This window comes from Phoxinus phoxinus, assembly GCF_949152265.1.
Source record: "Phoxinus phoxinus genome assembly, chromosome: 9".
Lineage (NCBI taxonomy): Eukaryota > Metazoa > Chordata > Actinopteri > Cypriniformes > Leuciscidae > Phoxinus > Phoxinus phoxinus.
In genome coordinates, this window is record NC_136884.1 from 1529635 (window position 1) to 1555771 (window position 26137).

General features: G+C 36.2%; 1 protein-coding gene across 1 annotated transcript; it reads right to left on the bottom strand.

Annotated features, from left to right (window-relative positions):
• Positions 1–886: 886 nt before the first annotated feature.
• On the bottom strand, positions 887–25672 carry tulp3 (TUB like protein 3). The gene is made up of 13 exons (XM_079623959.1): positions 25514–25672; positions 18501–18542; positions 17725–17776; positions 14964–15126; positions 11350–11535; positions 9588–9721; positions 8615–8806; positions 7909–8021; positions 6596–6713; positions 6074–6172; positions 5813–5984; positions 2010–4460; positions 887–1335 (listed from the first exon to the last, which is right to left on the bottom strand). Exons 1-12 carry the CDS (start codon positions 25528–25530, stop codon positions 4327–4329), a joined length of 1422 nt encoding a protein of 473 aa, XP_079480085.1. The 5' UTR covers positions 25531–25672; the 3' UTR covers positions 887–1335; positions 2010–4326.
• Positions 25673–26137: the final 465 nt, after the last annotated feature.

The following is a 26137-nucleotide window of genomic DNA, read 5'->3' on the forward strand; positions in this document are numbered from 1 at the left end:
GTCTAATAAGGGGAGAAGGTTCACTCTCGCTACACTTCCGGCTTCTGACTGGTTGCAGTTCCACTCTGATTCCATATGAGGGCGCTCACAGGACGAGTGCAGAATGAATGGAGGTCTATGGAGCTATACCCCTCAAAATCCACTTTTCTCAAGATATAATTTTTTGTCTAGTAATTTGAATGTTGTATTCGAAAGGAGATGCAAAGAAATTGCACATTGCTGGGTGTTAGATTTTTTAGAGTCACTTATTTGCTTTAAAAAGTCTTTCAAAATGTCAATGACGTCATACACATCGTACGACCAGAGATACTGCTTTACGGCAATCCTTCAGTCACTGTGGTGCTTTCGCGCTCTGCACTTTATTTTCTCTCGAGGCATCGCCAGCACAGCCGACACAGGTAAACACACAACACAACGGACACAGGTAAACACACAACACAGCTGACACAGGTAAACACACGTGCTAGAAGAGTTTCTGCTAGAATACATTCTGTTCCCGTTTCAGATACCACGATGCCATCAAGCGGTATCTCTGGTCGTAACCAGTCCTTCACTGACCAATCAGCGTTCATTAGCAGAATGCTAGCGTGTTATGGGCAACAACAACTCAACCTGTAAGAAATCGAAAGGACATAAGTACTCGTTCATTCAATTTTCGACCTATAACCCATGTTGAACTTGCCAAACCTACAATCAAATCTGAGATTTCTCAACGGCAATCGGCTGAAAGGGACAAATTTAGCCGTCTAGCCCCATAGACTCCCATTCATTTTGCACTCGGGGGTGATCGCCCCCAGTGGAACTCTGGTGGAACTACAACCAAAATTCGGTACAATAGGACTTAATAGGGAGTGAACAGGCTCTCCGTAGACGGGCTCTGGCAATATCCTTCATGTCAGATGGAATATTGACTATAATATAATTGTTTATCACTTTATTTTAGATTTAAATATCACAAATATACCATTAAAAACGTTAGTGGTCTGTTAATAAAATGTACTCATTGAAAAATGTACTCTAACTGTGCTTAGCTAAGGACAATTCGCTCCGTGCACAAAATGGCGGCCACGTGCAACTAGTCCATTAAAATTGCGCGTGACGAACCGTTTGCGCCAGAAAACCTCCTGTAGACATTTAAAATGAAATTCGCACACTTTACAAACTCAATCTTATGTTTGATCTTTCATAACTTTTCGAAACTTCATGATATAATGAATTTATCGTCAGGTAAAGGGTAAAAGTGACTCACCTCAGAAAACTGAGAAAAGGCGGCATTCGACGCCAAACGTCCGCGCATGCGCACTGCAGTAACCGTTCACGCGCACTACTCTGGTACTACTCATAGACAGTATATAAGATGGACACAGCGACCCCATAGACTTCAACGGAGAAAAGTGAAGCCCATTTGAAGCACTCACTTCCTGATCGCCAGGCGAACTGCGCAGGCTCAAACTGAGCTTGAACACGTGAGCAACGTGTCTGACAGCTGTCAGTCTTCTAGTAGCTGTGCGGAGAGAAATCTGAATCATTCCCTTCCGAATCTCGCAGAGACGGAGAGCGTGAGTATTAGCTGTCCATGAGCTAGCAACAGGATCAACTTTATCACTCTCTGTGGGCTACCTTCACTTTATCGGACTTAATGCGCCCTCCTCGTTCCCCCGATTGCCTGCGAGCTTCTACGCCGGTCTATACGGTAATTTCTCTAAGGTGCGACAGAGAGTCGCGTGAGTTATGACGCAATCGTTAGCCTATTTTTACAAAAACGGCTTCTACGGGGCCATAACGTAAGGTACAAGGTAATGGAGCCTTTTAAACATTGTCGAGTTTCTTTAGAAATAAATAATGGACAAATGGAGTCTTTGGACGCCTCAGATGTAAAGTTATTCGCTGTCAAAGTGACGCAAAAATGAATGGGAGTCAATGGAATGCTAACAGCAGGTGAAGTTCTGCTACAATGGCGGCGCCCGCGGAGGCTTCAGTTTCCGGCGGATGGATTACCCCCTTGGTACTACTACGCAAGCGAAAACTATTGTTTTTATATATATTAATAACAATAAATAATTCTAGCTTTTTAAAAAGTAAAGACTTTTGATTTTAATTGCACTAATTATCTAATTGTATGATTAATAAACGTTGCTGTTTTTTTTACAGCGTTTACCAGATTAAAATGAAGGTTAATATATGTAAAAGTTATATAACAAAATTATTTATGGATAAATGTGTAGCAGGTTTTGTATTTCCAGCCCATATGATAAGGATAAAAAGTAATGCAGTTTTCTTTTTTCAAATATTTATGACTTTTAATTACTGTATTTCTATCAACAATGTCATCATAAAATACAGTTTGTGCAAACAGGTTATCAATGAAAACAAAAATTTTTGCTTTTTTAATATACATATATATCAGTACACTCTTGGCTGACACACACACACACACACACACACACACAGATGATGAATATCAACACACACACATCAGTCATATCAATAGGAATACACACTTAACAGGAACAAATGTGCTTGAACTTCCCTTTCTCTAGTTTCTCATGATGTAAACACAGCATTCAGGCACTATTTACACTACAGCAACATGTTAAGGCAACTTTCACAATCCATGCAGCAACGGTTATTACCAGAAGTGTGCATTCTTAAAAGTGTTTGCGTCAGTTCTCAAAGGTTAACACAAGGGCACGAGAGGGAAGCTGGACGACTGAGACCAGCGGTTATCAACATGCAATGTGTTTTCTCAGGGATTGTTGGTGAGCAAAGATTTTAAAAAGACACATAATGAACCACATTTAAAAACAGAAGATGTTAAAATGTTCATATTCTACCATGAATGCAAAAATACAACAACATCATCCGAATAAAAATGTAAATATGAAGAAAACTAATATTCATATCACTCCAATATCAAAAGGAAAAAGAGAAATTATATTGTATTGAAGCATATTTTTAGGAGCGCATTTTAACTACCATAGTGCATCTGTAATTCCCATTTACTGTCATACAATTTCATGATTTTTTGTTGCCGTTTCATTTTCTTCACGCAAAATATATCTTTTTCTTCTCAGATGTGAAATCTGACCAGAATTGGTTCTTATAGGGAGAGTTTACCCTAAAATGAAAATGAAGTCATCATTTGCTCACCCTGGTGTTGTTCTAGTGCCAAATGCGCTTCTTTCTTTTTCGGACCTCAAAAATGTCCCGTTCTCACTCGTCTATAGCGATCATTAGCATCAAGATTTTAAAAAAGCTGCAAAAGTATCACAGATTGCTCCCATGTGACACGTTATCTAAGAATATACAATAGGGTTTGGTAAAAAAACAAAAACAAATCGAAGTTAAGAGTAAATTAATCTTGATTTCTCACAACTTGTGAGTTTTTCTGTGCTAATATTTGAGTGAACTAATAGATCAACGGCCATGAGCAGGACATTTTCTTTAAGTAACACATTAAATCTCATTGTTGTTGTTTTCACCAAACCCTATCGTAACTCCCCAGGGGGATCTTCATGTGATATTTTCACGTCTTTTTTAAAGCTTGATGCTGGTCTCTGTTCATTGCCATCATACATGTGAAACTGGAAAAATGTGAATATCATGCAAAAGTTCATTTATTTCAGTAATTCAACTTAAAAGGTGAAACTAATGTATTATACAGACTCAATACATGCAAAGTGAGATATTTCAAGCCTTTATTTGTTATAATTGTGATGATTATGGCTTACAGCTTATGAAAACCCCAAATCAAAATTAGAATATTGTGAAAAGGTTTCATAATCATCAAAATTATAACAAATAAAGGCTTGAAATATCTCACTTTGCATGTATTAAGTCTATATAATATATTAGTTCCACCTTTTAAGTTGAATTACTGAAATAAATTAACTTTTGCACGATATTAATGTATGAAAGAACAATGTTTTTTTTAACATTTCTCCTTTCCTGGTCCAAAAAAGAAAGAAGGGCAAAGAATAAAGACTTAATTTTCATTTTAAAGTGAACTTCTCCATATCGTCCTTCTCAAATCCATCAGACACTTTCATAACATCACAGAAAATATCATAAAAATCTCTCCGTTGCACAATATCCCACAGTGTCTTTTCTATTGGTCCAATTAAAGCATAAATCCCGTGCATCTGAAAGCAGGTAAACAACTCGCATGTTATCTCACGAATGTTAAATTATTTGATGTGATTCATTTACAAAAGCGAATTAATTTGGTCCTTGTTTCTGATCTATTCGGGTGGAGCACAAACCCTCCGAGGCGACTGTGCTTTAGTGTCCTGAGTGGAAGAGGTTCGTGTGCGTCGCGTCACAGATTCACTCGCAGGCCAGTTTGCTGTCGAAACTGGACAGGCCGATAGCAAACGCCTGCAGGGCACACATGGGGTAGTTAAAGTCCAGAGTAAAGATGTCCTCCGCCACACGGCCAAACTGCATCACGATGTAATCCGCTGAAAACACACCAACACACAATCACAACAGCGCAGACAAACCTTCCGTTATATGAAGAGCAGGCTTATTATCGTGAACTGTTAAAGTCTCACTGTCGTCAATCATTTAATCCCTTAAACTCATCTTTGATTAAACGATTTTTTTCCTTCATGCCTTAAAATAGCTTGAATCGTGCCTCATTTAGTATGTGCGGTTCTATGAATATGCAAATGAGCCCCGCCTCCACTCACTCACTCACTCAGAGATCCACTGGTTGACGATCACACGTTGATCTGATTGGTTACAAGGTAGTGTGTGACGTCAGAAACACCAGCGATTTCAAACCGTGTTTTTGAGACTGTCTTTGGTTCACTGCAGTTTTAAGCAGAAAATACTCAGCAATGCTGTCCACTTATGAACTTACACATGGTTTGTCTTATTTAAAAACGCCACATAGACATATAAACCATCGGTTCCCAACAGAGGGGTCGCGGCCCACAAGGGGGCCTCAGCGAGCTCTGTGGGGGGTCGTGTCATATTTTGAAAAGTTTTGAGCAATGAGCATTAAATAAAAGTCCTTTTAAAAAAAAATTTAACAAAATTTACATAATGAATCCATTTCCCAATCCGTGGTTTTGTCTTATCCTGAACCACTACGGTACTCCTATAATAAGTGTTTACATTGGGACTATTTTACACTGGTTCGAATGTGGAGTAGCCCAGTGCCTGCGTGACTCGTCATAGACGTACACAGAGAGAAGTAGTTCCGGCTACAATGTTCTTCCGAAAGACGCATTATTCTGTTAATAAACGCAAGTTTATTATCGCTCGCTATAGCGCCAAAAGCGTCAAAAATAAAGCCTTACATTGATAAAGCCTCACATTGATAAAGCCTCACATTGATAAAGCCTCACAAATAACATGCAAGTATTGATGTCCCAGACATCAGTCATTTAGTAATAGACTATATTCTTTCTTTTTTACCTACACACCAGTGTGAATAATGATAATTTTGTAATTGCATTTCAAATAGGACCAATTTATAGGCTACCCCTAGACTTACGTTTTTAAGGGCCGACTGATGTTTTTGTTATTGTATTTTCAATATTATAGGCTATTATTTGTGCATAAACATATCTGGTTATAGATAGTAAACATACCGTTTGTTTGAAAACAACATTTTGTCATCCTTACTGCAAGCTTACAAGAGCGATAATATCATTAAATGTGAAGGGGGCCCTAAAATACTTTCTTGGGAAAAAGGGGGTCTCAGACAAAAATAGGTTGGGAAGCACTGATATAAACAACACTAAAAGCTTGATTTCAGCACAGGGGGACTTTCACAGATTAGTGACGGACTCCTGTAACTCACGGTCATTGTCGTGGACGATCTGAAAGTTCTTGACGGACGCCTGAGTGACTCTGCCGTGGAAGTTTAACACGTATGACTGAGTGTCGTCGTTCCACACCGGCGCTTTATTATGCAGCTCGATCAGATTGTCCAGCGAATGATTCTGCCATTTACTCAGCAGAGACTCCTGCTCCTGAAACACACACACACACAGTCATGCGTCACTCGCAGTCTGCGCTCATAATGACCATCTGATTGACAGCTGTCAGCAGAAACACTCACACACGGGGGCCGAACCGGGACCCGCTCGAAATTCATGTTCATGCCAGGAATGATCACAGTCATCTTCCTCGGCCCTTTGAAGCCCAGAACATTGGTCTCCTGAAAACACACACACACACACACACACGTAAAATGAAATTCCAGGACTTTCAAGGACTACAATCAGAGATCGCACTTATCAAACAATATCTTTATTTTTTTATTAATCACTTTTTTATTAATCACGCGGGAAACACTCAGCGTAACGTGTAAATGCTCGTAGCTAACGCAAATCCATCAAGCTAGTGCGCATAGGCCACTGTTGGCGAAATAACACATTAGCGGGAGGGAATGATATGGAATTTTACCCAGAAAACTTCTTGCACAAAATAAATTCAAGCACTTTTAAGGACCTGTATCTGTGTGTGTTTATTTTCAAAAACATTCCAGGGCCTTTTTCAGATTCACAAACTTGTAAGGATTTCAAGGACCCGTGGGAGCCCTGGTGTGAACACATGTGAACACACACACACACACACTCACGTAGCAGATGGCGGCGAGCTCCTGTCGTGTGTTGGTTTCCTCCAGCAGCGCTCCGAGGCTTTTCGAAGGGTTCGTGCCGTTATCGTACACGGTAAACTTCGTTCCCATCAGATTGGACCTGCACACGTGAAGCGGCTCATTTTATTACAGCACTCGGTTATTGAGGACAAATGCTTCTTATTTGGGCTTATCAGGGGTTTTCAATCTTTAAGATGCCATGGATCATCCTCGTGCGATGGACCGCAAACGTTTTAAAGGCATGTATAAAGAGCAAATTTATACTGTGAAATTTATATTCAAAATGTGTAAAATATTAAATTCCTATTTTTTCCATTCACTATAGCAGTGTAGTGTTATTTCCTTACGTTAATCATTTTCTTTGTATTTATTTATTGATTTTAATCCGATTTTTATAATTTAGTTTATTTATTTTAATCTATTTTTATTTTTATATATATATAATTTTTTACACTGTAGACTGTTTTCTCTAAACTTTTCCTATCTGAACTCAGATTGTTTTATTTATTTACTTTTTTATTTTATTATTTAATTTATTTTAATTTTTACTTATTTATTTCTATTCCATTTTATAATTTTGAGATTTATGTCAAATAATTTATTTTATTAAATATAGTTTTAGTATTTTGATACAATTTACATTTATTGTATTCTTTTAAATTAATTTTTTACATTGTTTTTCAATAAAAAAAAATAAAAAAAAATATTAAAATAAATGAATAATAGGCTACAAATTTTATTGAAATGATTAAATTAACAAATAATTTTTTTTAATGAAAAACAATGTAAAAATAACACACATATATATTTTTAAATGCAATAAATGTAAATTGTATCAAAATACAAAATATATATTGAAATAAAAAAATTATACATTTAAATTAAAAAAAATTATAAAATGGAATACAAATAAATAAGTAAATAATAATACATGTAGCCTATTATATTCTTTTAAATTTTTTCAATTTAAAAAAATTATTTGTTCATTAAATTATTTCAATCAAATTTGTATTATTGATTTATTTTTTAATTAAAAAAAATATTAATACATTTAAATAAATTAACATTTAGATTTATTCATTTATTTTAATAAAAAATGTTTATTATAAATATTATTAGTAGAAAATTATTTTCTGCAGTAACAAAAGATCTAATGAACAGGAACGTTTGATCCGATCATAAGTTCACAGTGCTAAATATGATTGGATCCCTCAAACCCCATTTGGATGATGTCACTTGTGATGAAATAATCGCCTGATATGTGACGAGTTAATAATTGCAGAAACAAAAGGCACCTCAGCTTCCCTATGAAGCTCTCGCCCTCACGGGACAGATCTGTGGCGTCCACAGAGATCAGGTAGTTTGACGTCTTGCTCTTTTTCCTCTTGCGTCCAGCCAATAAAAACACCTGATGAAAGAGAGAGAGATTATTATAATAATAATAATAACTTGTTACATTTATATAGCGCTTTTTCTGGGTACTCAAAGCACTTTACATTGGAGGTAAATTAAGGTTTTAATTAGTCAATTATGGATGTTTCCTGTTCATTAAATCTTTTGACAGCATTTCTTACCGCAGAGAATTATTTCCACTATTAATAAGAATTAGATTAATTAATTAATTAGTTTAAAAAAAAAAGTGGATTACAATAAATAAATCAAATATAAAAAAAAATATTATAATAAATGAATAATACAAATTTTATTGAAATTATTAAATGAAATTTTTGTATTTATTTATTGAAAAACAATGTAAAAATAACATAAATAATATATATATATATTTTAAATAATGCAATGTAAATGCTATCAATAAATAAATAAATATTGAAATAAAATATACATTTAAATAAATAAAAAATTATAAAATGGAATACAAATAAATAAGTAAATAATAAAATTTATTTAAATAAATAAGTAAATAAATAGAAAAATCTGAGTTTAGAGAAAACCGGTGTAATTTCTTGCTGAGCGTGAGCAGAAGTGTGTTGGGATCGTCACCTTCTTGCCGTCTTCTCTCTCCATGTGCATGAAGTATGTTGGGTAGAGTCCGCGGTCCATGCCCTTCTTATCCCGCGAGATGCGGCACTTGAGCGTGACTCCGCGCGGAGCCGGGCGAAGCACGAACTCCTCCAGATTATCCACCTCCACGGAGGAGCCCTCGGCCGATGGGGAGCTCGCCGGGATACACTCCTGGAACACGTTTAACACACTCTTTATTATTTTATTTGAAGGTTTTTTTAAGGTTTGCGTTCTCGAGCACCAAACACTGTTGTTGTGTATATAAAAAACACTAACCACTGAAATATTATAATAAACCTATCTTATTACTATTCATATAATTAATCATTACAGGGACAAAGCTGTGCTTTTCATTTGTCTCTGAGAAAAGGCTTTCAGTCTCAGAGGAAATCGATATTACCCACAATGCAGTGTACGAAAATTAAGCAAAAAAGCAATATTGATACTATACACCTTTATTAAGGCGTTTTGTTTGTTTATTTATTTTTACTCTAATTATCAGTGTTTATATATTTTAAACACATTTTAGTATTCTATTTTTATTACATTACATTTGTTTTATTTTAATCAAATATTTATTTATTTTTTACTAAAAGTTATATTATGTATTATTTTAATCAAATGTTCTCTTGTTTTTTAACCTACTGTTTTATTATTCATTTATTTGTTTTAAATAATTTTTTTATTACTTATTTAAATAACATTTAAAAATGTAAATAAAAGCTGTATTATGTGTTTATTTAAATCTTATATTGTAATATAACGAATTGTTTGTAAATGAACAAGTTATTAAAAATATAACAGAAAGAGTTTGCTACTCCTACAGATTGTTATGCTATCCCATGTGTGAATACTGTGTGTGTGTGTGTGTGTGTGTGTGTGTGTGTGTGTGTGTGTGTGTGTGTGTGTGTGTGCGTGCGTGCGTGTGCGTGTGTGTGTGTGTAGCTCTCACCGTGGTGGATTTAGTGCTGGAGGCCGACGCAGGACGCGTGCTCTCGGTGTTCGGGGAAAGCGATCGGCTTCGCTCTTCGGCTTCATCGTCATCATCCTCGCTGGCCTCATCGTAGTTCATACTGCCCGACAGTCCTGAGAGGAACAGAGTTTAGAGAGCTCGAGATGAGAAACAACAGCCCAAGATCTGCCATTTACACACAACCTCCTGAGACACACACATACACACACACACTTCACCATCCTGCACTGGGAGTGTGTGTGCTATTCTTGACATTTTTAAAAACGTCCCCAGTAGAAACATGCCAGTGTTCAGTGTATATCACGGTGATGAACAAGCACAGGGTCATTAACGTGGTAATTATAAAATACTGTGAATAATTCTAGTTCATTTCTGTTCATTCAAAGCTCAAAACATAAATGTTAGTTGAAAAACTTAGAAATGTTCCATTGGCATTAAGTTAAAGTTGAAGCAACTTAATGGAAAATAAAAATAAAACTGAAATAAAAATAAATTAAACAAATAGCAATATAAAAAAATTACAAAAGCACTATTTTAATTACAAAAATTAACATGAAAACTAAAAATATACAAATATTAATAAATAAATATTATAATAAAAATAATGCTGATTCTAGATACCTTATTATGAATTGTTTAGATAAATACTTCTTTAAAAAAATGTTTTACATTTCAATCTGGACTAAAACATCTAAAAAATGTCTGATTATTTATATCTGTGTTCTTTTGTATGGAACTTGTATGGTTTAAAAACAGTATATAAATAATATCAATCTTTTTTTTATTTTATTTTTTAATATAAAAGTTTTTTGTGTTCACCAAAGCGTTTTTTTCCTATGGCCAGCATATTTGTTAAATAGTTTTCAATGGGAGCGCTGTGTATTTAAACACCAGCACCATGAAGGCTTTATTTCACGCAGAGTGCTGCACGCTTCTGGTTTTTCCACTAGTCGCTGAGAACTGAAAAGTGATCGCTGTCACTTTTTACCCAGCTGTCCAATCACAGAGGAGGAGGGGCGGGGCTAAAACCACACCGACCAATCGTTCCTTTCTCTGTGTGGTTCAGCCAACTCTTCATCCAAAACAAGGGCCAGAACCAGAACTCTACATTGTGTCGACATCAGAAACAAGCGGTCCACGAAAAATCTGAAACTAGTGACACTTCCTCATGAGTCCGTATCATACGTCTCAATGTGTGTGTGTGTGTGTGTGTGTGTGTGTGTGTGTGTGTGTGTGTGTGTGTGTGTGTGTGTGTGTGTGTGTGTGCGTGCGTGTGTGTGTTTTACCCAAGCGGCAACATTCAGTCTCTCTCTTGAATCCAACACTGAAGTGACTTAAACTGCAGTTCATCCACTGGCCACTAGAGACCGGCTCCAAAAGAGAGTCAATCCCATAAACCTCCATGTTAAAATGGCCGACTTTACAGCAGAAAAAAAACATGTTTACAGTCTGGTGCAAAAAGTGGTTTTGGTCTATATAGCTAATTTTGCCCTTCATGACAACAATTTTTAAAAATTATATTAAGCCTTAAACTTGTGCATAATTAAGGGCGTGGCCACTTGAGTGACAGGTGGATTGCCGCTGATGTCACTGCTAGCCGTTTGTCTGCTGTCTGTTAGCGTCACGTCACCTCAGCTAATCCGCCTCTCTGCCTGTTATTTCTGATATAGATGTATCTCTTCAGAACCGACAGGTGACGTCACGGACACTACGTCCATATTTCTTTAGTCTATGGTCTCACCGCGTCTCTGCAGCAGTGTGTGTATGTCAGTCTTGGGTTCCAGCAGTGTGTCGGTGTCGGCGTCGGTCTCGGGCTCTTCAGCGGTGGGCGGCGAGGACTGTTGTGTCTGACTGACCGACAGAACCTGGATCTTACTTCCCAGATCCGGAGCCTCGGATCCCAGCAGCGCCGCGGGCCCGTCGATGCCTGACGGACACACACACACATGAAATCACTCACACGTCAGATTTTTCCAGATCTCTTTGTCAGTAGGATGACCACCATCGTCAAACTAACCAAATGTGGGATGATTATAAGTTGTGTTACCGACACTAAAACATAACCTGAAACTGTTATATAATGTCTACCTAACTTAATATAAACATTTGTATTCTGCCTTTCAGCCGATAAACATACTTTGCTCTTTAGTCCCTTCCAGAAAACACCATCACATCAGTGTAACTTAACATGTCTTTATTTTACATGTCATTTAAATTCAGCATCACTGAGTCCAAAGGCATGATGAGATCACTATTTCTGAAACAGTTCTGACCAAGTCCAACTAAAATCCAACTAAATAAACAATGAACAAATAAAATATAAAACAACATGAAATTAGATCATTGACAGTCTTATATATTAAGGCGAGACACGGCAGGCAAAAACATCGTTTTTTTTTCTTTTACTGGTCGATTTTGAGATTTTGGGATATTTGTCTTCAATAACATCTTCTTTCAGACTTGTGGTGAATAAAAGTCTGAAATACACATTTAGGTCTTTATTTTACTAACTGTGTCTGTTTGCGTCTGTAGATTCCTCATAAATTCAACAAAAGTTGGCGTTAGAAAGCTCTCTCTCTCCCGTACAATGCTGTCGGATCCAAATATGGTAATTTCCTATTTATCAGCAACCAATCGTGAAAGTAACAGGGCTGAATGTGCAATCTCATTGGCTGATGATAAATCTTTAAAGCCCGTTTTCTCAAAATGACTTTTCTCTCATTCTCCAAGTCCGAAATCTCCACTTCAGTCGCACCGATACACACCAAACCTTCCAGTCTTGTGCCTAGTTATATTATGAAGACATTTACTGAGGGATTTGTAAATGTATTATTCCTAGTCTAATTTATATAACATTTAATTCCACAAAACATGGCGAAAATCTATTTTTAAGGCTATTGACAGTATATTCTGGTTTACAGGATAACAAAAGTAGATATCCATAAATCCCTCTGTAATTTTTCCCATCTAATATGTGAACACAATGAAAAAATCATTTGTAACCTGGCTTTATCCAATACTCAGATTTCGTTTTTTTTATATATGCAAATTAGCACATATTTAATTAGATATTGCCTAATTTGCATATTTCAACATTAAATTACAGAAAACTTGTAATACATTTTTTTCTTGTCTTAATGTAGGGAATCAACTGGGAAAGTTTCATGGTGATATCTGCTAGTTAAAAAATTTACCCTATTCACCTGTAGTGTCTTGCCTTACGAATATATTAAACCAAAAACGTTCATATTTTTAGAAAGGATGTGAATTAAAACAACCACAGCACGCAACAACTTGAAAAATTCTGTTCAATTAAAATTTTAATTCATCATTTGTTTTCTGACAGGGGATCACCGCTCCACATTTTGATTGACAGCCGTCACAGCCTATTAGTGACCGTGTTTATTCCTTTCTTCTCAACCATTGGATAGGAATTAAAAAATGGCTGTAGTATTTGTTTGCTTGTTTTTGTTTGGCAGGTGCAGAAAGAAAAGCCTGTCATTTAATGTTCAGTCTCCAAAAAAACTTCCCAGAGAGAGTCAAGGACAAACAACAGATATGAGTCCTGAGAAACAGATATCAGACGCAAAAACTACTAAACAAATGACATTGAAACAAAACAGAGGAGGGGGAGACAGGAGTGAGTAAGGCATTACTCCAGATTAAGTTCGTTTTGGCCTTCTGTCACGAGACAAACAAATGTGTCCTGGGAACCCGGAGCTTATTGAAGATACTCTGCCGAGTGGATAGATTAGAAAATGTCGCTTTCGACATTTCGACATTCGAAATTGTCCGCCTAATATTTAATATTCTTGACTCACACCTAACAGTGCTTGTTAATGTCTGAATCATTGAGATCAATCAAATCAATCAAATCAAAGAAGGCGGGGCTTATTGTTCCCTGAAGACAAGTACAAATTGCAACGCTTTAGTTTTAACAGTGCGTGGTAAGACGCAAGTACCTAAACTTTAAAAGTCCTCCTGTGGTGAAAATCCAGCTTTTAATGTTGTTTATGTGTCTATGTGGTGTTTTTAATACGCTTAAACCTTGTGTAAATTCATAAAGTCGAATGCATTGCTGAGTATTTTCTGCTTAAAACTGCAGTGAACCAAAGATGGTCTCAAAAACACGGTTTGAAATCGCTGACGTCACAAACTACCTTGTAACCAATCAGATCAACGTGTGATCGTCAACCAGTGGATCTCTAAATGAGTGAGTGAGTGGAGACGGGGCTCATTTGCATATTAATAGAACTGTGTAACCAATCAGATCAACGTGTGATCGTCAACCAGTGGATCTCTGAGTGAGTGAGTGAGTGAGTGAGTGGAGGTGGGGCTCATTTGCATATTAATAGAACCGCGCATACTAAATGAGGCACGGGTGTCGAGTTACATTCAAGAGAAAATATTTAAATATGTAATTTTAGTGATCAAAGATGAGTTTTAAGGGATAAAATTATTTACTACAGGGGACTTTAATATTTGACAACTGTTTTACGATAGAAATGTTACATAACCAACAGTAATATCCACTGATGCAAAATACTTTTGCCATTTTTAATTGAAAATATGCCATAATTGACACAATTTATGTAATTCATAACTGAATATGCCGAGACAAGAAACGTTTAGTGTTTTAGACACAAATGAGATTGAATGTAAATGATTGTGAAGAATAGCGTGAGAACGTACGTCTGGTCTTTCGGTATCGCATGTATACATACAGTCACACCAAAAATGATTCAGACACCAGATATAATTTTTGATATTTCTTCACTAGTGTGTGCAGGACACTATAGTTAATTTCTGTACTAGAGGAGAGCAAAATAAAGTAAACTGTGACATATTATACCCAAATATTCTTCATACAGTAACTACCAGTAACATTTGGGAGCAATAATTCTTCGGACACTTTGAGCTGATCATGTTTTCTTCAGTGTTTTGTCTGTAATTGCTAATGCTCTTTTTACACACACACTGAACACAATGAAGCATTGCTTGGTCACTGGTTGAGCTAAACTGGTATTATCTAATCGTGTAGTTAAATTTAACAGCTGACAGATATTTAACATAATTCATGTGTGGAGACAGTCTAACAGAAAGACGGACAAAACCAGTCAAATATCAACGGTTCATAACTCGTCATATTTTATTACAATTTTCTAAACTAGCGAATAAACTGATAATGTGAGGAATGTTGAAGGAGTCTGAATACATCACGGTTTGACTGTATATACGATGTGTCAGTGTGCACGAGAAACTTTTGGAAAACCACTGAAAGCGCTGCAGCCTCGTGAAAAGCACAGCGAGGAGTGTCGTGATTGAGCTCTCAAAGGTCGTGCGTGATGACCTCACCGTCTAGGATGATGTCACTGCCCGTGCTGACGTGTGGCTCGACGAGAAGCGCCTGTTCCTCACTGCGACGGGGTCGAGAGCGCCGAGGACGTCCCTCAGGGTTCGGCTGGACCATCAGCGGCTCCTGGCGTTTCCGTCGCTGCTTCTGCTCTAACAGCGCCCTCTGTGGACACACACACACACACACCGATAAAACACTCACTTTAATCTGTTCAGCGTATAAAGCGATCGTGTCTCTTCAGAAAATTTGGACTAAACCACTCAATTAATTTTACGATCTCTTAATTAACTTTTTGAAGCGTCAAAGTGGTAGTTGCGTAGCCTGTCAATGGAGGGACAGAAATCTATACTCAGATTTTAATTTTTTTTTTTTTTAAATCGTTTTAAAGATGAACTAACAATGAATACTTTGTTGAATAATTCAATTAATAATTCAATACTTTGAATGTGTGTTAATTTAAAAAAAATATATATATTTAATTGATCTGTTAACATTAGTAAATGTACGGTGAACTAACATGAACAAACAATAAATACTGTATCTTTGATTAACATTAACAAAGATTAATAAATACTGTAAAAAATTGTTAGTTCATGTAAGTTAATGTATTAAACTATTGTTAACAAATGAGAGCTTAAGTTACCAAATGACAAAAACACATCAGAAAATTAATAAAACTTAAACTAAACTGAAAACTGACAATGTCAAAAATAAAAGCTAATTCAAAACATTAATAAATAATATAATAGTATATAAATAATACTGTTCTTTTTTAATATATGAGCATTTTAAGCTACAATATTTTTGATGCTTTAATATGATTATAAGATGTGAAAACAGTCATAAAGACGAGTGTTCAAATGTTTGACAGTTTAATTAAAAAAGATAATCTGAGAACAACATTGAGAACACAGGAAGTAAACTATCACACAGACAAGGATCAGAATGATGTTTGCAGTAAACACACAATCCTTTCTCCTAAAACAAACACTCACATAAAGAAGTTGACGAACTCTCGCTAGAATCATCCTCACGACAGCAGAAGAGAAGAGTGTGTGAACGAGAGCTGGGATGAGATGAGACACATGCCGACAGGAAGAGAAATAAGGGCCATCGGTACCATTGAGGGCGGCACAGGAAACCACAGAAACTGCTTTGCACCAGAAAAGCTCTCAAAGTTTTTTTTTTTTGGGCGATTTTTTCCTTTACCATGATAGGACATAGATGAACAGGATGTGAAGTGGGAAAGAGAGAAAGGGGCGGGATCGGGAAAGGTCCGCGAGCTGGGACTCGAACTCGGGTCGCCTGAAGCGCCGGCGCTGACACTGGAGTGAGCTTTTATGTGCTTTGACGTGTTATCGTATTTTATTGTTTTGACGTGTTACTTTGTTTGGATGCATGTTTGTGTTTTATTGTGTGTGAGTATGTTTTGTGTATTATGTTGTTTTATATAGCGCGGATGGAATCTGGAATTTAGACATAAAAACGGAATTTACTGTATAACGAGGAATTTGTCAAATTCTTGATGAATAAATAAAAAAACAGGTCAGTAAACTTAATTCAAATTGTGATATAGACTAGTGTCTGTGAATATTAAACATAAAAAAAGACTGTTTAAATACGAATCCTGCTTGTTCTGCATGTCTCTGTGTGAATGAATGGCACACACACACACACACACACACACACACACACAGAAGCACGAGTGAAACTCGCAGTGTTTTCAGCCTCTGCCGTCTCATTATATGAGGACATGAATACATGAACTTCAGCTCCAGAGTCACTTCATGAGCATTTTACCATTTCATTTAAAAAAATCTATTGTCATATCACACACACAGAAACTCCAAGGTCTTCACGGCAACCCGTCAAAATAAAAGTTCGGTAAGAAATTGTAACAGAAATATATTACTTATATATTATATTACAGTAGAATCTAGCTACGTCTCAATGTAATAATAATACAAATACTAATAACAATAAATTACTATTAAACCTTTTAAGGAATAATACATTTTTCTTCAATGTTTTAATTTTAACAGTAAAGCTCTGTTGTGCAGCACTTTGTTTGACAAAACAAGTTTGTTAAATGTCATATGATTAAAAGATTAATTCAATTAATGGTTTAGGCCTTCATGTGATTACCAGAAAAGTTTAAATACACAACACAGAATTTCTGAAAAAACAAATACATTTCATAGAAAAAAACATTTAAATAAAAAACGTAATACATTTTGTTGTTTTTATTCATTTAATTAATTAGACATGCTTTTTGATTTTTATTACAATTTTATTAAACCTTTCAATGTAATTCAGAAAACCTAAAACGGGGGGAAAAAACTGAATCCAGAAACGGAAAAAACGGAATTTGGAAAAAAAAATAACGGAATTAAGGAAAAAATAAAACAGATTTAATAGTACCCTATTTAAGTTGTTTTGACACATTATTGTGTATTAGTGTGTTTTTGTGTGCTACTGCGTATTATTTAGTTTCATTGTTTATGTTTATGTGTGTTTTATTGTGTTTTAAGTTTTATTGTGTTTTGACACATGTTATTGTGTATTATTGTGTTCTGGCATGTGTAATTGTGTATTATTGTGTTTTGATGTGTGGTTTATTGTGTTTTGACACACATTATTGTGTATTATTGTGTTCTTATGTGTTTGTGTTTTTATAATGCACAGCATTTGTGTTTTTAAGTGTGTATTTGTGTTTTGAAGTGTGTATTGTTGTTTTAATTGTATGTAAATGTGTCTCACCTGTTTCTCCAGTTTCTGCTGTCTGAGGTTCAGACTGTCGTCCTCCAGCGTACTGAAACACAATAAATAAACCCATTTAAAACACACCTATATCATTTCATATACACACTTATATCCTCTCATTCATAAGGTCATTATAATCACCAAAGACTGAATCTAATGCTAAAATACACAATTTGACATGTTGAAAGATGGCTATGAGCGTCCAGACCAAAACTTGAGTGTGAGTGTTGGCATCATTCGTGTATCAGTCATTGTGTTGCTAGGCAACCGAGAGACACCCAAACGAAAGAAAATCAATTTCTCACAAACATCCTCACATCTATACGTCTAAAAATACACACACACCCACACAGACACAGAGACTAGAGAAACATTTCAAACCTGTGTTAAAAAGAAATATGAAACTAGTATTTTTGTTTAAATATAAAAAAAAAGTAATTTGAGTTTTGTCAAAATATGCTTAATTTATTTATTCTTTAGAAATTGTTACTGCAGCAGTTAGAGATCCATCCGCATTAGATATAGATCCGGTCACTAAAGACCCGAATATGTAATAATGTTTGGTGAAATATTCATGAATTTAAGGGTTAACTTGAGGCAGGAAAACAGCCACATAGCAACGACCTAGAGACCACCCACTACACCATAGCAACCGCATAGCAACATGCTTAAACTAATCAGAACACTGCAAAATGCACTGCCAAATTCCTACAACACACTACCAGGACCATTAGTAAAAAGTAGTGTGTGATTATAGTGTGTGTGTGTTGTACCTGGTCGTGGCGGTGGACGCGAAGCTGGAGGAACTGGAGGGTCTTTGTATCCATGACGATCGCAGACGTACAGAGGAGAGAAACACAAGAGAAAGGAGAAAGAGTCAGTGAGGAGCAGTGATGAAGATGAGCAGTCTGAACACACACCTGAATCAATGTTTCATGCTCACGGTGTGACCGAGGTAAGACGACACACAAGCGTTCTGATGAGACACCTGTGTAACCATGGTTACCACCATCAACATGACAACTTGTGGTGACACACACACACACATTCTAACAGATGCTCGCTAGAACAGGAGAAAGAAAGAAAGAAAGAAAGGTCAAAATGTAGTGTGTGTGTGTGTGTGTGATGAGTGGAAAGATCTCAGAGGAGCAGAAACACCATCAACAAAACCCAGACCATGATCTCCATCCATCATCCATCCATCATCTATCTATCTATCTATCTATCTATCTATCTATCTATCTATCTATCTATCTATCTATCTATCTATCTATCTATCTATCTATCTATCTATCTATCTATCTATCTATCATCCATCCATCCATTCATTTATCCATCTATCTGGACCCAATTAAATATTATATTTCATGAATCAATCACTGCAAAAGTTCCCCTCAGTGTTTATGGTGTCTAATCGACCCTCCATCTGTTCATCCATCCATCGACTGTTACTCTATTCTTCATTATACAGTAAATGTCAATATTTTGCGTCATTCAGGAAACAAAACACATCTTAATGACTGCAAACACACCTCACAAACACAACAGAGCGACTGTCCTCATGTGAATACAGAGCACACACACCTCAATTAAACACACACACACAAACTTGACCGTGTCCTTTAAACAGTAAACCTCCGTTCCGTCTTGTGTGTGTGTGTGTGTGTGTGTGTGTGTGTACCTGTATGACCAGCGGCTGTAAGCGGGCTGAGAAGAGCTCTTCGCTGTCTCCATGTCGAGTGAGTGTGTGTGTGTCTGTGTTTCGTGGTCTCTACCTCGTGCAGGTCATGTGGGAACACACACACACACACGCATGAGGGCCACAGGTGAGCCCTCTGGGATGATGCTGGTTACTACGGCAACAACACCCCACAGACGCCCTTTGAAAAGTCGGATGCTTTTAGCCTCTCTCAAAGTTATGAACAAACCTTCTGCCAGTATCATTAATAGAACGTTCATTCAAAGTAATCTAGACTTGAATTATGTTCTCAAAGCACAAAAACATGATTTATACATCACTGTTTGAAAGTGATTTCCTCTTAGTTCCGTTTCGGAATGTTCAGAGAACATTTAAAAGTAACATTTCCATAATGTTTGCAAACGTATAAAATGGAATTATTATTTTTTACGTTTGTAAAAATTTTTTTAAAAATATATAAATATAATATAATATAATTCATAAAATGTCAATTTTGAACGTTCCGAAATAAAACATTTCGTAACTTAATGGGAATGTTACCAAAAATTTGTAGAATATTTCTATTAGCTGGGAAGTGGAATGGGGACCATTATTCCTAAAAAACATTTTTGTCTGTTTGTAAAACGTTTTTTTTTTTTTTTTCGTGGTTATACGAATGTTTCCATTTTGTTTTGCAAACATTATGGGAACGTTACTTTTAAATGTTCTCGGAACGTTCTGAAATAAGTCGTAACATTTAAAAAAAAAAAATAGACAAACGTTTAAACTACAATGTTGTTAAGAAAAAAAAAATTCTATCAACAATGTATAAAAAACATTATTCAAGACCAGAGAAGTTTGTTCATAACTTTGAGAGAACACTGGGTTCCATCAGTGTGAGTGGATCCAAGCGTCTGATCACACTGTAAAGTGAATGTGTTCATGTAAACAACATTTTTATGGCCTTTTTGAACTAAGGAGGAAGTTTTGAGGAAGTTATGAAGAAAAGTTTAGTATTTTAACACTGTGAACCCTTTGAATAGATGAAGAAAACACTCTCCAAAACACAGGCTTGATGAGTGCATCATTTCTGCAAGCAACCGTCTGCTATGTAAATTATTATAAATGTAAACGCTCATCAGCAGCGTGTCATTTCCTCTCACGGCTCTGATAATGATGCCAATCTCAGGCTGTACTTCTTCCACGTTCATCTAATGGCCACCGAAACAGACCATAATTGCACAATAATGACATTCATCAGGTCTGTGAGTGGATGGACTATTTTCTGGTTTTGTGAATAAACTCCTTGAAAACACACGCTCCGATATGTGGATACAGGCCAGCTGCGTTCATAAAGAAGATCTGGGAGACACACGTGCAAACACACACACACACACACACACACACACACACACACACACACACACACGCAAATACAGAACAAACCTAATGCATTCTGTGTTTGTACTGTTGCTAATAATAAACTACGAGAGATCACGATTCTGAATAGACAACTAAACTGAATAACATGTGTTTAATATGTAAAAAATATATTTAATTATTTTTTTTTTTTTAGCAGTTTGAATGAATGATTCAATGACTCACTCATAGAGACTTCACTTGTTTCCTTACTGGATGAATCAAATCTCTGGAATGAATATAAGTGACTTCGCTTTCTGTTTTAAAGATGTTTTCTTTGGTTTGTTTGACTATCCAAAAGAGAAAACAGGACAATATTACATCATTAATTTGTGTTTCCTTCTAGCTAAATTTCACATAATGAACAAAAGCAAAAATGTACTGAGTCTAAACCTCTCTTTTCTCTATTCAAAGATGATCTCTAGACAAATACTTGGAAACTATCCAAAGCTCTGTTAATCCCAAAGCATTGAAAACTGTATCTCTATATTCATCCATTTTGTCCTCTTAAGATAAATGCATTGTTTCTTTTCTCTCTCTTTTTTTTGTCACCCTGGCAACTTATTTGTGTGTGTATCTTTTTTGTATTGTTTTTTCCATGTTTATTTGTATTGCTTTAATGCTTTGTAATGTTTAATAAAAAATTTTTTTTTTTTTAAATCTCTGGAATGAATGATTCAATGACTCACTCATAGAGACTTCACTTGTTTCCTTACTGGATGAATCAAGTCTCTGGAATGAATGATTCAATGGCCGTTTCTCAATGTCAAGGAAGGATCCTCGGAAGCCGGAATTTCGAGGATGCTACGTCATCGACATCCGTCGAAGGATTGTTCCAATGTCGAGGATCCTCAGAATTTCAACCAAGGGCGGAGTCCTTCGTTCGGAAAATATCCCATATACAGGAAAGGGTGCATATGTGTAGACTTCGCGCTCTCAAATCGCCCACAATCCTATGCGCGCAGCTTTGCTATCTTGTTTAAAAAAAAATAAAAAATGTCGGACGTTAGCGGAGTCGGAGCAAAAACAGCCAATATGCTTTTAAATGCAAGTATATTTACGTTACCATACATTTGTTATAACCGTTATATAAGTAAAGTTTAACGTTTAAATGCCAGTACAAATTACCACCGTATTGATATTACAAATTATACAAATTACGTTATGGCTAACCTGTCATTTTAACAATTGTTAGCTTGTTTGCCGTCACCGGCATTTCACATATTTTACCATTGCATGTGTTTTAACAGCTATGGACGCAGTTCTGTTCACTCAGGCAATACAATCATTTTGAAATCAATAAACTCCTTTTGAAATCAATATTTTGTCTCAAATTATTGATTCATTATTATTGATTTATTTTGTTAGGTAGGCAGCCATGTAATAAGCGGGATAATGTATAGCGAGCCAGTTTTTACAGCGAATACAACCCTTTTAGGTTTATTCAAGACCCCTCCGCTTCGCGTTAGAGTTCGCGGGGTTTCGCTGACGGACGCAATGACGTGCACTTGCTGGAATGTTCCATTTACGTGTTCTCTCGAATCCTAAAGAGGATCCTCGCCTAGCCTCTGAAGGAAATGACTCTGAAGGACGCGCCCTGCCAAGGAAGTATCCTTGACATTGAGAAACACCTCGTGACTCACTCTTAGAGACTTCACTCGTTTCCTTACTGGATGAATAAGCGTTTTTGAACGAATCTCTGGAATGAATGATTCAATGACAAATACATTTTTTAACAGTCACTTGTCGCCCCCTACTGGTGTAACGATGTAATCGATACGCGTGATTTATTCTCCTTTGATCGCTGTTTATTTCTGAACTATAAACTTTTATCCCATTATTACTATAATTTGAAGTATTAGGCTATAAGACGGAAATAATGATGCTGTGATGTTGAAAAGGCTGTTAGTGAAGCGGTTTCATGACAACGGCTCTCTCTGGATCAGAACACAGATCTGAATGTTCATATCAAAGGTTTAATAATAGACATAGAGCTGAATCGCTGTCATTTAGGAATAAGATAACATGGGTGTATGAAACGAGATCACAATCTTTTAACGATTAATCTTGCAGCTCTACTAGAAACCAGTCCATCCTACCCGAGTCCGAGAGACCTTGAAGACTAAATAAGGAGCCGAACACACAGCAGAAGCTGGTTTGTCATTATGAGAGATGTAACTCATAAAACTACATCAGCTGTTCTCAGAAGAAGGCTGTATGTTAAACAAAAGCTGCAGATAAACCACTTCCTGTGCATCAGGCGAAACCTCACCGAATTCCCGCCCACGGCATCATGGGAAAGGAAGGAGGAGGAGGAGTGCGCTTCTGATAGGCTGAGGCTGGTTGTGTTTGGAGGACAAAACATACACAAAGAAACTGAGAGCAGATGTTGAAAGAGATCTTAGTCTCGTCAACACATTCGACTCAAGGACGGCCAGAGATGTTCATCCTCACTGATGTCAGAACAGAGTCATGTCCACAACACTGGTTATAACGAGAGACTGTCTAATTAATCCTCCATGTGACCAGTGTTAACAACAGAGCAGTAACGAACAGAAGAGCTCGAGAGTTTGTCCAATAGAACAGAATTTTTTCACCTTTCTAAAAATAAATATCAATATATAAACACATTTTAAAATTAGGGCCGTCAAATCATTGCATTTAACATAAAAGTGTGTGTGTGTGTGTGTGTGTGTGTGTGTGTGTGTGTGTGTGTGTGTGTGTGTGTAAGTGTATATATATATATGTGTGTGTGTGTGTGTGTGTAAGTGTATATATATATATATGTGTGTGTAAGTAAGTGTGTGTAGGTGTAAATATATATATGTGTGTGTAAGTAAGTGTGTGTAGGTGTATATATATATATGTGTGAGTGTGTGTAAGTAAGTGTGTGTAGGTGTGTGTATATATATATATATATATGTGTGTGTGTGTGTGTGTGTAAGTGTATATATATATATGTGTGTGTGTGTGTGTGTGTGTAAGTGTATATATATATATATGTGTGTGTGTGTGTGTGTGTGTGTGTGTGTAGGTGTATATATATATATGTGTGTGTGTGTAAGTAAGTGTGTGTAGGTGTAAATATATATATATGTGTGTGTGTGTGTGTGTAAGTAAGTGTGTGTAGGTGTATATATATATGTGTGTGTGTGTGTAAGTAAGTGTGTGTAGGTGTGTGTATATATATATATATATATATGTGTGTGTGTGTGTAAGTGTATATATATATATATATATGTGTGTGTGTAAGTAAGTGTGTGTAGGTGTATATATATATATGTGTGTGTGTGTGTGTGTGTGTGTGTGTAAGTAAGTGTGTGTAGGTGTATATATATATATGTGTGTGTGTGTAAGTAAGTGTGTGTAGGTGTGTATATATATATATATATATATATATATATGTGTGTGTGTGTGTGTAAGTGTATATATATATATATGTGTGTGTTTGTGTGTGTATATGTATATATATGTGTGTGTGTGTAAGTAAGTGTGTGTAGGTGTATATATATATATATATATATATATATATATATACGCACACACACACACACATATATATACATATACACACACAAACTTTTATGTTAGACGTGATTAATCGATTGAACAGCACTACATACAGTACTTAATATCTATACAATATTTTAAGTTTAAGTTGTAAAATTAAATCAAATATTGTGTAAATTGTATTAGATTAGCTCTAGTAATAATCACAGCTCATGGAAACATATTCAACTATATTTATGGAAACGTTTCTATGGGTGACTCTGTCAATACACCTAAAAATCAAACAAAAGAAATATCAAGAGCCTATAATATATTGAATAAAAGAAAATAAAGCCTACTTTTGTAATGTAAACTTATTTTCATAAAAATTACGAAACAATTTCCACCCTCAAATTCTAGTTATTTTGTCTTATGATGTCCTATTTTTGGAGACACAATAGTTTTTATTTAAATAAGTCCAAATATAAGGAAGCACAACAAATACATACTTTACAGTTAAAATAACAAATCATAATTTTGGCATTACAGTAATTAGAAGGAGGTTTATTGTCTTGACAATAATGTAACAATGCAAGTGACTATAAGCTTTATTTTTTTTTAAAGTCATGTATGTCCAGCTGTATTATGATGTCATTTAAATACAGTAATGACGTACACATTACATCACATGACTTCATCAGAAATGTGAAACCACTGGATATTTGTAACGGTCGGTAACGCATTCGGGCGACTAATGAATTAGATCCATTCAGTCACTGTGAGATTGATCAAATTCATAAATATAAACTCATCAACGAGACAGACGAGTAGCTGAACATCAAATTTCAGACTCATTTTAATGTTGATCTGCTATCATCATCCAGCTAACTGCTTCTCAACCGTTACAACCCGCATTCATTCACACTCTCCTGCTTTATTTATCCTCTCTTCTGTTCACAATCCGGCAGTTTAATTCAGATTGGTGTGTGTGTTTTGTTCTAAATCCGTGTGTGTTGTTGTGTGTTTTTAGCTTGATGGCTGATGTTACAGCGCGCGCGGAACGCAACAGGATCCCCCCGACAAAAAACACACCAAAGTTACGAAAGACACGATAAATCACACATGCACGCGCACACCGCGATCCCAAAACGGACGACACTTTTGGATAATTTCAGAGAAATGTTTCCATCGGTGTCTTACCTGCTGTAGTAACTCATGTTTATCCGCCGTTGCTATGGATTCCTCCGCAACTGCCGCGTCGCGTCCCTGTGCGGCGTGTGTGCGCAAAACCCGCAGCGGCAGCGACGAGCACGCGCCTGCGCATGCGCGCATGGTTACGATTCCTTTGGTTACAGCCGTGCTCGTGGGCGCGTGATGGCTCAGAAAATCCAATCACAACTCTCAGCATAGTTATTGTTTTATTGGAGATATTTGTACACCAAACAAATATTATTTTTGATATAGCCTATCTCACATCCGCATATGAATCGCTATAAACTGATCATCACAAACGACTGTGGTTGGTATGGTGGTAACAGTGGTGATTTCACGTGGGATGCGTTACATTTCTCAGCGATTTTCAAGATGGTCCAATCACAGTAGTTTGTGATGAATCTGCACAACAATTTACACTGGGATAGATCGTTTGAATCCACAAAGACGTGTTTTATGATTCTAGCGTAATTCCAATTTTACATTCATACATTAATTTTAATGACAGCTGCCTGGCTGGTCTTAAAGGGATAGTTCACCCAAAATTTTAAATTATTTCATTAATTACCCACATGTCGCTTCAAACCATTAGGATCTTTTTGATGACATATA